A 12,224-nucleotide genomic window follows, 5' to 3' on the forward strand; every position below is an offset into this window, starting at 1 on the left:
TCATACATACCTGACTTGTGAGTTGACATAACTTCTTCTTTAAATCCTGTGCCTCAACTTCTAAGTTGGCACGATAACGTGACAAGACCTCCAGTGACGCCTCTGACATGGACTGCTTTTTGAGGGTGTCAGCCAGTTCTTGTTGAAGTTGTCTCACAACTGCCTAAGAAGATGCTCTGTCACTGAGTTTATCAATCACTTTACTATTACATTATGCTAATAATAGATAACTCTAACACATGGACTTTGAAAATTATCACCACAGACAGCAACTCACCTTCTTTTTCCTCCTGAGTTTGGTTACAGACACAGAAGGGGCCACCCTCCAGCCTTCCTGATATTACGTTACTCAGACAAAGGATGCAGCCCCACTGTCCACGCCCTGCCCCTTGCAATAAATCTGCAGAGCTTCACCTCACGTCCAGAAAGAAATGGGTGTGTAGGTAGGACAAGTGGTGGAAAATTCCACACTGTGGAAACATATTTCCTCTTTCTTTATTAGAGGCTTCGATAAACTTCACAGATCTTCACAAATTCAATCCAGTGCTCAGACCTTTCGAATAGATTCCTATCTTAGAAGAAAAATGAGGCCATTCCCTTGTGGCTTATCTGTTTCATATCTAGTAGTCTGTCTATGTTAATCCCAGACCCCTAATTTCTCCCTCCTCCCCGCCTCTGCCCTCAGCTGAGCACCAGGACCTCCTGCGGAGCACGGGGGGCTCTGCTCAGGGCTCTGCAGTCACCTGCCTGGGAGAGGACCCGGAAAGATGGGTATGTGTGCAACTGAATCAACTTCCTGTACCTCTGAAACTGACCCAAAATTTTAAATCAACCATATTCCAAAATAAAAGAAAAACGAAATTCAAAAAATGAGGTTGCTCCCATGGCCTTCAAGGAGCCTCGATAATGTGGCCTCCACCTGCCTCCAGACCGCAGCCCTCTCCCTGACTCACTCCATTCCTGCTGCTCACGAATCCCGCCACCCTTCATTTTTAGAGGACAAACTTGTATTCAAATGATAGTAATTGATCCTTAAAATGAGAATTATGAGCAAACTGACTGTAAAAATGTTCTAAGTAAATAGCATAAAAACCAGTGGGAAGATTAAATCAGGAATAGTTTGGCTAAAGCTCACCACTCAAGTCCCAAATTATGATTCAATGACAAATAGATGACTTTCAAGAGTTGAGAGGCCATAAGAATAAATGATTCAAGGCTGAAATTTTCCCAAATTAATTCAAACTGACATGAATAAAATTAAAATTATACCAACAAATATGACAAAAAGCTATGACAAGCTACTGAAGCCAAAGTACAATATATAAAATATAGCATCTGGGAAACCTGGAATTGACTGTCAAGATAATCCATATAACTAAAGCTTAATTTTGAAATATTCATTTTAGGTTTGAGCATTTCATTTATCTACTTCATCATGATACTGAAACGTGGTAACATAAACATTAAAATTATTATTATTATCGTAAAAGAGTCAATTACTAACATTGTCTATATTAATAATTTAGAACTGAATCTCTTAACATTTCATACGCAATACGATGTCTCTACTCAAAGTAAAGCATTTCTTGGGTCTATTTTTATTTGCTGGATACAAGGTGTGCTTTTAGGCTGGTTTAGAGACCATAGATTCACAGCCTGTGTATTTTTTAAATTCAGCTAGATTCAACATTTAGCCAGAATCAAGAATCACTTTGAACTTTCTTTCAGGAAGACTGAGAATTTCTTCTGGATACTCACTTCTCTTTCTGCTTTTTCATTTTCATACTGATACATTCTCTCTTTTAAATGATTACATTCATTGATTAACTCCTTGTTTCTTTCCTCCAGCATCAGACCTTGTTTCTCACTTTCAGCCTGAAGTTTTCTCACGATCTGCTGAAACTGGTCTTGGATGCTAATGACCGTCTTCTCCTTACTGTCGGCTTTGTTTTGTGAATCATCCAGTTGCTGTCGGAGCAACATGTTTTCACTCTGGAGTTGAGATAATCTCTCCTCTAAGGATTCCTGCTTTCCAATATATTTATTCACTTTGCCTTGTTCGTTTTGATACATGTGTTCAATTTCCTGCTTTTGACACTCTGCTTGGCTTAGGTCTCTCTGGACACGTTCTAACATCAAAATCTTTTCTCTGAGAGCATCTCTCGTGTGATGCAGCTTAATTTCTAGGTTATTGAACTTACTTTCCGCTCTAGAAAGTTGCTGGGAAAGCATCTCGTTGTTCTCTTTCAGGTTAGACACATCGAAATTCATTTTGTCCTGCAAGTGTAACCACTCGTCTCTTGCTCTCTGGAAGGCAAGTTCCAGGTCTCTTTTTGATGTCTGACATTGATCATAATCGTGTATGGCAGCAGCCAGTCTAGAACGGTAGGATTCCACTTCCGTTTCCAGTCTCTGTTTGCTTTCTTTTTCGTTCTCCAGCTTCGAGTTTAGCATTGTATTCTCAGCTGTCAGAGCATTAAGCTGGCCTGTATACTGGAATATAGTCTGTGTTAACGTTTCCTCATTCAGTTTTATTGCCTTTTGAAGATCATCATTCTTTCCTTTTACGATTTCAATGTCCTCAAAATATTTCTTTTCCTTTTCTTGGTTCTGATTTTTCACTGCATCTATCTCCAGTCTTAGCATGGCAATTTCATCATGCAGCATGTGGTTTTTGTGCAACAGATCTTTTGCTTCTTCACAACTATCTGAAACCTAAGTGAAACAAAGGAGACTTTTAGCTAGTACTCAATAAAGTGACATTTCATGACTTCCTCTGAAATGAAAGACTAACCTCTATGTTTATACAATGAAAAGACTGTACCAAGTATGTCTCCAAATGGAAAAAACAAGGTTCGATACAAACCTCAGACTTTATACAAGCAGAAGTACCCAAAAGTTCAAAAAGTTTATTGAAGACAACTAATTGGTGAAAGTAAAAAAGAAACCCCAGAGACTTTTCAAGGAGCTCAGAACTGGAAAGGCTTTTCTTTGAATTACAACAAACTTGGGAAGGCTTAAACAAAAGATGTATAGATCTGACTACACTTAAAAATTGCATCTGATGTGGTATATTTATACAATGGAATACTACTGAGCCACAAAAAAGAATGAAACGCTGTTTGTAGCAACAGGGATGCTGGACCTAGACATTATCACACTAAGTGAAGTCAGACAAAGACAAGTATTATATCATACTGTTTATATGTGCAATCTAAAAATGAACTTATTTACAAAACAGAAAGAGCTTCACAGACATAGAAAACAAACTTACTGTCACTATAGGGGAAAGGGAGGTATGGGAAGGGAGAAATTAGGATGTTGGGATTAAAATATACACACTAGCATATATGAAATATAAAAATTGATGTCTTTGAACTGTAGTGTTGGAGAAGACTCTTGAGAGTCCCTTGAACTGCAAGGAGAACCAACCAGTCCATCCTAAAGGAAATCAGTCCTGAATGTTCCTTGGAAGGACTGATGATAAAGCTGAAACTCCAATACTTTGGCCACCTGATGGGAAGAACTGACTCACCTGAAAAGACCCTGATGCTGGGAAAGACTGAAGGCGGGAGGAGAAGGGGACGACAGAGGATGAGATGGTTAGATGGCATCACCAACTCAATGGACATGAGTTTGAGTCAACTCTGGGGGTTGGTGAGAGACAGGGAGGCCTGGCATGCTGCAGTCCGTAGGGTCATAAAGAGTCAGACACGACTGAACTGATATATAAAATAACCAACAACGATCAATGTAAGGAACTACACTTAATATTCTACAAGAAAAAAAAAATATTCTACAAGAAAAATCTGAAAAGGAATGTGTGTGTGTGTTAGTGTGCATGTGTGTTAGTCACTCGGTCGTGTCTGACTCTTTGTAAACCCCATGGACTGTAGCCCATCGGACTCCTCTGCGCATGGAATTCTCCAGGCAAGAATACTGGAGTGGGTATTTCCATCTCCAGGGGACCTTCCCAACCCAAGGATTAAACCCAGGTCTCCTGTATTGCAGGCAGATTCTTTACAGTATGAGCCAGCAGGGAAGCCCTATATATATGTGCATATATATATATATATACATACATACATACATATATATATACACACACACATATACATATATAGCTGAATCACTGTGCTGAATACCTGAAACTAACACAATACTGTAAATCAACTATGATTCAATGAACAACACTACGTGCTAGCTTTAGAAACACTGCATCTGATACCTAATCTATACAGCTACCCCACAGTAAGAGCCTTGGCTCTATATATATCTAAACAGATTAAATTTCATAAAAAATCTTTTTTGAGACTATGCTACCATTCTAACATTTAAATAGTCAATTACAAGAATTATATCTATTGATAACTGTACTAAGCACTTCTACAAACATCAACTAACTCATTAGCTATAATTCTGGAAAGGAAGAAGTTAAAAATATAAGCTGCAGGCTTTTCGCCAGGTCTTCTGACTCTACTAGTCCTCTTACATCAAACCACAGTTACTTCTCTAGTGCAAACACATAAATACAAAACAAGCCTCTTATTTCACTCATGGTACACACACTAAAGGTAAATAAGGTAAAATGTAGACAGCTCTTAGAAAATCATGAGATTATTTGCTACAGCAGTAACTTTCATTATCTCTTCATAATGTTTAAAATAATAAGATGGGGGAAATACAATGAAAAACACAATAATAATCACTAATATATATTATGGCATACCTATCACTGTTTTCAAAACTTCCCTGTACTTAAACGGGATAATCACAGAGCAGAGTGCTCATTTTCTCACAAGTAGAAGAATGACATCCAAAGTGTGGTCTCTGAACTGCCTATAGTTTTCTCCCTACCACCAGGGGAAGTGATAAACTAACCTAATGATCTTTCGAGGAAATCACATGGCTACCAACAACCAGAGTATCTATTGTTAGCAGCAAAAGTTAGTTTTCTTTAGAGGGGGAGGGGAGACTTTCATAAGTTTCTTCTGAAGAAACAACTTTTTAAGGTGTTCAAAACTGTTTTAATAACTGATGTTTAGTTTTTGCAAATTGAAAAGCTGTAAATGATGTGAAAAGGCTGTTGACAGGGCACTGGTTACAGAAATGAGAATGGAGCCAGAAGCGGGCTCTGACTGAGACACTGGAGGTGAGGACGGGCATGCGGTGACCGACGCGCTCACCCCAGAGCAGAGGGACGTGGTCGGGTAGCGCCGTCGATGCAGGAGCAGATATGGTCTACCTGGCCTAACGCGCAATCAGGGTGCCGGTTCTTCCAAGATAGTCGCAAAAACTTTGAGATCAATTCCTATGGAAAATATTAAGCGCCTCTCCTTGGATGAGGCCATCGGATGTCACTGCCTGTCTGCAGCAGACAAACGGATTTGAATTACAAATATTACTTTATCCAACAGATAGGCTTTCAAAATCCTCTACACTTTCTATGATATATAGTGTTGGTTTTTAAAATATATACATACATAGATACATACACACATATTTGAAAATGACTACAGAAAATACCTCAGAGTTCATTTCCTTATTAGCCATTTCTATCTCCTTTTGTTTGGCAAGGTGATTCGCCAGAATTCCATCCTGTAAGATTCTGGCATTCCGTTCTTGAGTAAGCTGCTTCTGAGTGTCATTTCGCTCTTCTATAACCTGTAGAGACATTATATGAAGCTTTGGGCCCATACCATTAAAAAAAGAAAGAAAAGTTAAAAGATTAGGAGAAGAATTGAAAATTTAAAAAACTGTTTAAAGGAAGTAGCCTTTTTAAGCACAAGGATCTTTATTCCCACATGAGTAACTCAGATCTTCATTTAAATGCCTGCTAAATTTATCACAGAGCAAAAACATATGTAGACATAGTATTGTGAAGGAAAATTTCTTTACAAAGCACTTAACTAGTTCCTCCAGTGTCAAGGCAACTTAGCCTGTATTTTAACATAAAAAAGCCAAAATTAATACATGGATTTGAATTAAGAATACTACTTTAGAGGGGCGGGGCCTACCAGGTAGGGGCAGAAAAAAAAAAAAGAATACTACTTTGTCTAATGAATTAAAAATGCCAATAATTATGTTAATGAGTAAGCTTGACTTATGTCCATTCCTCCACTCAGAAAACAGACACAGAGCATCTAATTAGAAGCCAAGAATGTCAAGAAATTAATAACTTAAGCTCTAAAAGTCATAGTTAATACTTAAGATAACAATTTTGTTCTAAACCTAAATAATACATATTAAAGGGACACTATAAATAATATTGATGAAATAGTGTCAGAAATTTGAAAATTTCACCAAAGATTGCTCTACCTGATGCAGATCATTTCTTACAGTCTTCAGTTCCATTTCTAGTGCTCTGACAGTGAGTTCAAGTTGCTGTTTCATTTCAACTTCTTTACTATACTGGTCTTCTTTTCTTCTTAACTGCTCCCTAATTTTTTCATACAACATATCAGCATTTCTTCTCTGCTCTTCTTCTTGCTTTAAGGTGAACCTGCAAAATTTATACAGCTCTTCTTAGAAAATCATGAGATTATTCACTGCTACAATAACTTTCATTTCCTCTACATAATGTTTATTTATTTATTTATTTTTAATTTTTTTTTATATGGAACGCTTCACGAATTTGTGTGTCATCCTTGCGCAGGAGCCATGCTAATCTTCTCTGTATCGTTCCAATTTTAGTATATGTGCTGCCAAAGCGAGCACTACATAATGTTTAAAATAGTAAAATGGGGTAAAATACAATGAAGAACACTTAGTAATTCTCACTGTGTTCATGCAGAGGGTTAAGAATTAAACTGCATAAATTTTTTTTTTTTTGTCGAGAAAAATGACTACTCTACATCTGTGCATGAGAATGTAAAGTAATATAAACTTATTTAAGAATAGTTTAGAAATATAGACCAAAGACCTTTTTTAAGTTCTCATACTTTGACCAAATAATACAATATTATTAAAGAAAATATATTCAAAATAATTAGAAAAGTAGAAATGAATTTATAGAAAAAACATTTCTTGTAGTATTAAATATAATACAAAAAAGTGAAAAACAACTGAAAGTCAATTTTCTAAATGATTAATAAGGTTTCCATTATGGTGGACTTCCGTATGGTCATGAAAATGATGATTTGGAAAAATATACATTAAGTTATTAGGAGCATTCACTGTTAAGAACTTGCTAATTATTTCCAAGAAAATCACACTCCACAATACTAATGACGTTTTCTCCCCTGTAAAATTCCAGAGGGTAAATCAGTAATTATAACACATCAATGTCCCTGCAGTATTAAAGCAACAGTTCAAATATGTCTTTAAAACCGAGATGTACAGTACCTCAAACTGCCGAGCTCTTGTTCCCACTCCACTTTCTGATGCTCTAACTGTGATTTCACTTCTTTTGTTTCTGACAGCTCTTTCTGTAGCCCACTAACCTTACTTTCCATTTTTTTAATCTTTCCTCTAAGCAGTTCACAGTGGCTTTTTTTAAGTTCTACTAATCTTTCATACGAAAGAATTGTATCCCGGATTTTCAACAAGCTAACAGAATCTGCATGATGAAGAAAACAAAGATAAAAACAAAAAAAAACTTTATGTGAGTCATTTTTGAGTATAAAGGACTCTACCTTTCATGTTCATGCATCCACACATTGAACAAATATTAAGTGTCTATAACGTGGAAGATATTATTCTAAGCTCTGCAGATAAAATAGATGCCCCTGGCTCTTTATTTAGCTTGAAGTCTAGCAGAAGAGAAAGAGAAATAAAATAATTATGACCTCAGAAGGATACTCTAAGAAAAGAGAGTTCTATGATCACGTAACAGAACGTGACCTACACTGGGTACAGGAAAGATTTCCCTGGGGAAGAGATGTCACACTGAGAAATGAAGGATGAGCAGGAAGTACTAAGCAGAGTAGGAAGAAGAACCCTATGGACAGTCTCCAGCTGCCGTATGTTTCTAACCAACACAGAGTGAACAGCTACCGATTTACCTTCCTGAGTGGAGCAAGCAAAAACAACACTGACAAAATACATTAAACAATGATTTTCATGACAAATGACTTCAGGGAATGAAAGACAATGATCCCGGAAACACATGAGGTTAGCCTAAGGAACGCCCTGCTCACTGCCTTCAGGGAATTATTAAAAAGCAGAGACATTACTTTGTCAAGAAAGGTCCGTCTAGTCAAGGCTATGGTTTTTCCAGTGGTCATGTATGGATGTGAGAGTTGGACTATAAATATAAAGAAAGCTGAGCGCCGAAGAATTGATGCTTTTGAACTGTGGGGTTGGAGAAGACTCTTGAGAGTCCCTTGGACTGCAAGGAGATCCAACCAGTCCATCCTAAAGGAGATCAGTCCTGGGTGTTCATTGGAAGGAATGATGTTGAAGTTGAAACTCCAATACTTTGGCCACCTGATGCGAAGAGCTGACGCATTTGAAAAGACCCTGATGCTGGGAAAGATTGAGGACAGGAAGAAAAGCGGACGACAGAGGATGAGATGGTTGGATGGCATCACCAATTCAATGCACATGGGTCTGGGTGGACTCCGGGAGTTGGTGACAGACAGTGAGGCCTGGCGTGCTGCGGTTCATAGGGTCGCAAAGTGTTGGACATGCCTGAGCAGCTGAACTGAACTGAACTCCGGGAGAAGGAAAGGAAGCAGAGTCAGCCAGACTCCCTGACAGGAGGTGATGAAGCTGACAGTCTGGTGAGACCAGAGCGGGCAGAGATCACAGATCTGAACCGTGGAGAGGAGAGAGTGGAACAGAAAAAGGACCCTGGAGATCTGAGGAGGAGTCCCTCGGTTATTCAGCAGAGGAACGAACAGCGCCCATCTGTGAGAAACCACCTGAGACCAGGGAGAAACCACCTGAAAAGACTATAGGAACCCAGGCCGGGTGCTCACTCAGTCCCAGGAATTCTATCTATTCTCCTAAGCCAGGCTGGGAAAACATCTCCTTACAGTAGAATGAACAGGGTAGTCAGTAAGGTCTTGCCTCCAAGGCAGGAGATAATCAGCCCCAGCCCCAGGGCCCCTCTGGATGCACCTAACAAATCATGAGGAGCAAGAGCACAGAAGGACCTCAGGAAAACTCTCGATCTTTGGAAACAAAATCACACGGATCTAAAGAATCCTTGGATCAAAGAGGTAATGAAAAGAAGAATTACAAAGTATTTTGAATTGAAGGAAAATGAAAACGTAAGACCAGCAGACATTTTAGGAAACTGACACGCTGATTCTAAAATTCATGTGGAAAGACGGGTAAAAAATAAAACAAGATGAAGCTAGACAATTATGACCTTTAACCATGAAGCAAAGAGAAGCAACAGTTGGGCTTTAAGCAAAGGGGTAACATGATGAGATCTGAATTTTTAAAAATAGATAATAATTGAGGGGAGGAGCCAAGATGGCGGAGGAGTAGGACGGGGAGACCACTTTCTCTCCTACAAATTCATCAAAAGAATGACTGAATGCAGAGCAAACTTCACAAAACAACTTCTGATCGCTAGCTGAGGTCATCAGGCGCCCAGAAAAGCAGACCATTGTCTTCGAAAGGAGAAATTTTTCTTCCAGTTGGTCATCACTAAATCATTCAGAAGACTGGCACAATATTCTCAAACTGTAACTGCCTCAGTGGAATGACATTTTATTCTTTCCTAAAACCAGAATATACCTTTTTCAGTGGAAAACAAGTGGAGGTTACTAGCTATGATGACTTTGTTCTTTGGGTCTGGATTTGCTGCACCTTTCTTTATAGTGAGACACCAACTGCTTAAAAAGTAACCCATGAGACAGATAGGAAGAGGAACATATTAAGAGGTGCAGTCTCTTAAAAGGATCAAACCCTTGAACTCAGCATCCTAGATATGTTTGTAAATAAACTTATGGCATAAAAAAAAAAAAAATAGATAATAATTATAGTTGCTGTCTGGACTGAGGTTCTGGGAGGTAGAATAGCAGGGAAAGAAATTCTGAGATTTCAGTTATTCTAGGAGGAAAGTGATACTAACCTGACCTTGGGTGAAGGCACAGGAAAGGAGAGTCAACAGAAGATACAGTGAGTGAGGAGGATCACAGGCCTGTGGTCAGAGCACACGCTCACTGTCATGTTCTTTTAATACAGAACATACTTCTGAGAGGCACAGCACTGTAACGTATCCCTGGCTCTAGAGCACTTCTAAACAAAGTGTACATATATCACTACTACACCACACACAAACAGGCACTGTACTTACATTTACACTGCAGACCTACCTTTACACCCCGTGTCAAGCTGTTCAATTAGCAACATGGAATTCTTACAGTAAAGCAACTCGCCATCTTCGGAAGCTGTTTCAGATGACTGAGTTAAGTCATCAAGGTCATCCACAGAATTAATTTGTTCTTTGACCTACACATAAATAATACTATTTCACAATGTCTTTAAAATATTTATAGAACATAGTAATTGTACAAAGGTGATAAATATCTCTTCATTAAAGCAAAAACAGACACTTTTGAAAACAACAGATTTTTTTTATCAAAAGAATAACTTTATCAATAGTGTTTCTAAATTAAGTGTCAAAGTATATCTCTACAACAAAGGAAGATTTTGTATTTTGCTACCATTCCTTTTACAAAGTATTTTTTAACTAGGAAAATATTTTTTATAGTTAACTTTTGACTATACCTTGTTATTTTCATTAGATGTTTTCTTTGCAGGCCTAAAAAAACAAATGATTCTTTTCAGGCTAATATTAAATACTTAAAAATACAAATATGTAAACTTTGTTTTGTATATAAAACCTTTGCATTTGCATTGGTAAGTAATTTTTAATAAAAGGATTAAAACAATAAAGAAGAGTAACATTAAAGGACAAAGAAAATACATTTATAATACTAATAAAGCATTGAATTTAGATCAAAGAAAAGGAAAAACATAACATTACTTGAATTATGTGAAGGGAACCAGTATACCAGGATTTCTTGCAGTTGTCCTTTTCAATAAGAACTATGTTTTACAGCAATAAAACCTATCTGGGAAGTATTCCTTAAGTCCTTATAGGAAAGAAACCCATTTTTAATTGTTTTTTTTTTTTTTTTTAGAAACCCATTTTTAATAACCATGATATTAGCCTTCTGAGGACTGCCTATGCAACTGCTATGCATTATTATAAGCACTTTATATGTCTTAACGGCATTTTAATCCTCACAAACATTCTGGGAGAGAGGTAACACATTAGGTCCTCTACATGGGAAGAAACGGAACACAGAAAGGCTGAGTAAGTCGACCAAGCCCACACAGCAGGTCACCAACAGACCCAGAATTCAAACCCAGGAAATCTGGCTTCAACACTGCGGTTCCAAAATATGTTGAGAAAGTAATATTTAAATAAGTCTTCAAGTAACATGATAGCACATGAATCTATATTATTATTCCATGTCCAGTTATAACTATAAATAATAATTTCTGAATCTTAACACATGTTTCTCAAAAAATAAAAAGACTTTAGAGGTAGGCAATATTGGAAATCTACTTTCACTAAAGACTTGCTTTTGTAAAGAAATTTATCAGTAGGCATTCATTCAACCATTCTTCTCTTTATTCATGAATCTGATATACACTTATTTAGCACATAATACATGTTAATAACACTCTTACTACGGGAAGCATAGTATTTCTAATTTAGAACTTCATAAACCAAAATTAATAATTTGTGAAAGATTGTTAGTAGTTTTTTTTCTATTGAATATAAACAAAATTTTTCCCTTTTCCTTGGAATCTATAAACAACTATGAAATTGATATGATGTAATGTTTCAGAGTACCTTACAAAATCATAGCTACTCACGATGTTACTGTCAACTAGAATCATCAAGGAATGATCACATCCTATTCAGTATAGCCTAAGTGTTTGTAAGTTCACGATTATATAATTTTTTAAAATCTGTGTAGGACAGAATTAACTGAACTAATCATCCACACATGCAATTACATAGGAATATTACACTTCAGAACCAACAAACAAGCCCTTACCATAAAACCATATATGAACAGAAGTATTACGTACAATTAGTTTACTGTAATAGTTTAAAGATGATGTCATACAATCAATAAGCTTTCTAATATTGGAAATGCAAACAAGATTAAACTCAATGAACACGTCCTCTGCTGGCTCATTTCTAACAGCATACATACTCTAAAAGCTCCCGTCTTAAAAAAAACAAG

General features: G+C 37.2%; 1 protein-coding gene and 1 non-coding gene across 9 annotated transcripts in view; both read right to left on the bottom strand.

Annotated features, from left to right (window-relative positions):
• Nucleotides 1–12,224, bottom strand: part of ANKRD26 (ankyrin repeat domain 26) — a 76,334-nt gene that overhangs the window by 24,865 nt on the left and 39,245 nt on the right. For all 8 annotated transcript variants that reach the window (XR_006337057.1, XM_043883916.1, XM_043883918.1 and 5 more), the window contains 7 exons: nt 10,687–10,720; nt 10,272–10,407; nt 7,345–7,558; nt 6,319–6,502; nt 5,527–5,664; nt 1,759–2,715; nt 11–163 (listed from right to left, as the gene is read on the bottom strand). Coding sequence is in view for 7 of the 8 variants with exons in the window: in XM_043883916.1 (XP_043739851.1) it covers nt 11–163; nt 1,759–2,715; nt 5,527–5,664; nt 6,319–6,502; nt 7,345–7,558; nt 10,272–10,407; nt 10,687–10,720 (1,816 nt within the window). In the remaining variant the exon portion in view is untranslated. The remainder of the gene's footprint in view (nt 1–10; nt 164–1,758; nt 2,716–5,526; nt 5,665–6,318; nt 6,503–7,344; nt 7,559–10,271; nt 10,408–10,686; nt 10,721–12,224) is intronic.
• LOC122682272 lies at nt 6,611–6,717 on the bottom strand. The gene has a single exon (XR_006337291.1). It is a non-coding gene; the product is annotated as a U6 spliceosomal RNA (small nuclear RNA).

Source organism: Cervus elaphus, chromosome 23, assembly GCF_910594005.1.
Source record: "Cervus elaphus chromosome 23, mCerEla1.1, whole genome shotgun sequence".
NCBI classification, from domain to species: domain Eukaryota; kingdom Metazoa; phylum Chordata; class Mammalia; order Artiodactyla; family Cervidae; genus Cervus; species Cervus elaphus.